The sequence below is a fragment of the Ceratina calcarata genome, unplaced genomic scaffold, assembly GCF_001652005.2.
Source record: "Ceratina calcarata isolate Rehan_Ccalc_2016 unplaced genomic scaffold, ASM165200v1 scaffold592.2, whole genome shotgun sequence".
NCBI classification, from domain to species: domain Eukaryota; kingdom Metazoa; phylum Arthropoda; class Insecta; order Hymenoptera; family Apidae; genus Ceratina; species Ceratina calcarata.
The window spans coordinates 13,504-14,604 of NW_017177153.1; the positions used below are offsets into that span (position 1 = coordinate 13,504).

General features: G+C 42.9%; 1 protein-coding gene across 1 annotated transcript in view; it reads left to right on the forward strand.

Moving 5' to 3' along the window:
* The window catches only part of LOC108629917 (sodium channel protein para-like), a gene marked incomplete at its 3' end in the record, with an annotated part of 20,445 nt that overhangs the window by 12,886 nt on the left and 6,458 nt on the right, over positions 1 to 1,101 (forward strand). The window contains exon 11 of the mRNA XM_026817671.1: positions 954 to 1,076. Coding sequence (XP_026673472.1) covers positions 954 to 1,076 — 123 coding nt within the window. The remainder of the gene's footprint in view (positions 1 to 953; positions 1,077 to 1,101) is intronic.

Sequence of the window (1,101 nt, forward strand, 5' to 3'; positions counted from 1 at the left end):
GTATAGCCAATACATCCTTAAGGGAAAATTAAAGGACTCAATTGGGCTCGTGTACAATTCGTAACATTAAATTAAAACCAATTGCTGTTCGTCAAAGTCTCGAATAATGATTTTTAACATATTTAACATGACATGATTTTTAACTTTTGAAACATCCCGTTCGTAAATCCAAGTTTGTACAACAGTTTAGAAAGGTTGTTTCCGAAAGGTTTTCAATTCTTGGTCTCAAATGAAGTTCGAGTTGCACAAGTCGATACTCGGTGCCCGAACAATCTTCTCGACAAACTTTCGAGTTTCCACCGGAAGGCGAATGCCTAACTCGATCCGAACTTACAGATACCCGCAGACCCTTAAGAACGACACAAGTAGATGTTAGATCGTCACCGAAACAGTGTCTCCACTTTAATTTCAACAAAGATCAAACGTCCTTTCCATCTCACGAAACGTCACGTTCGTCTACTCAATTATTTAGTTTCTCAAATCTGAATTTTATTTCGTTCCCTAAAAGCGAGCTTATAAGATCCCCGTATAAATTTTGTTATTTTTAACCCTTCCGGTACGATTTAATAATAAATCCAAAAAGGAGCTAGACTCATCATTTTACCGGAAGGGGTTAATTCATGTTCGATGGAAGATTTTTTTGAACATCGACAATGGATTTTCTAAGCTCGTTCGAATGCCCATGTTCAAATTCGTGAAGGGTTCCCTCCGCCCTCTTCTCTCCCTGAGCCGCAGCCACCCCCCCCACCCCCCCCTCTTCGCCCCTCGACCATAAATGAACAAAACCAGCTGACAAAAGCGGAAGAGCGCAGCATGGAAATATGCACACCTTCCTCGTACTGGATTACTCTATATTACAAATCGTCTACCGTGAACCGTATAATTATGATAATCACATCGCAGTATCATCTGTCTCACGTTCCATCTGATCGGATATTTGATGATGATGATAGCTCTCACTGATCAACTTGGGCGCGATCTGGGCCGGCGCCGCCGACATCCCGGCCTTCCGTTCCATGAGAACACTGAGGGCCTTGAGGCCTTTACGAGCCGTTTCACGATGGGAGGGCATGAGAGTAAGTCGACGAGAACCAATGAAAA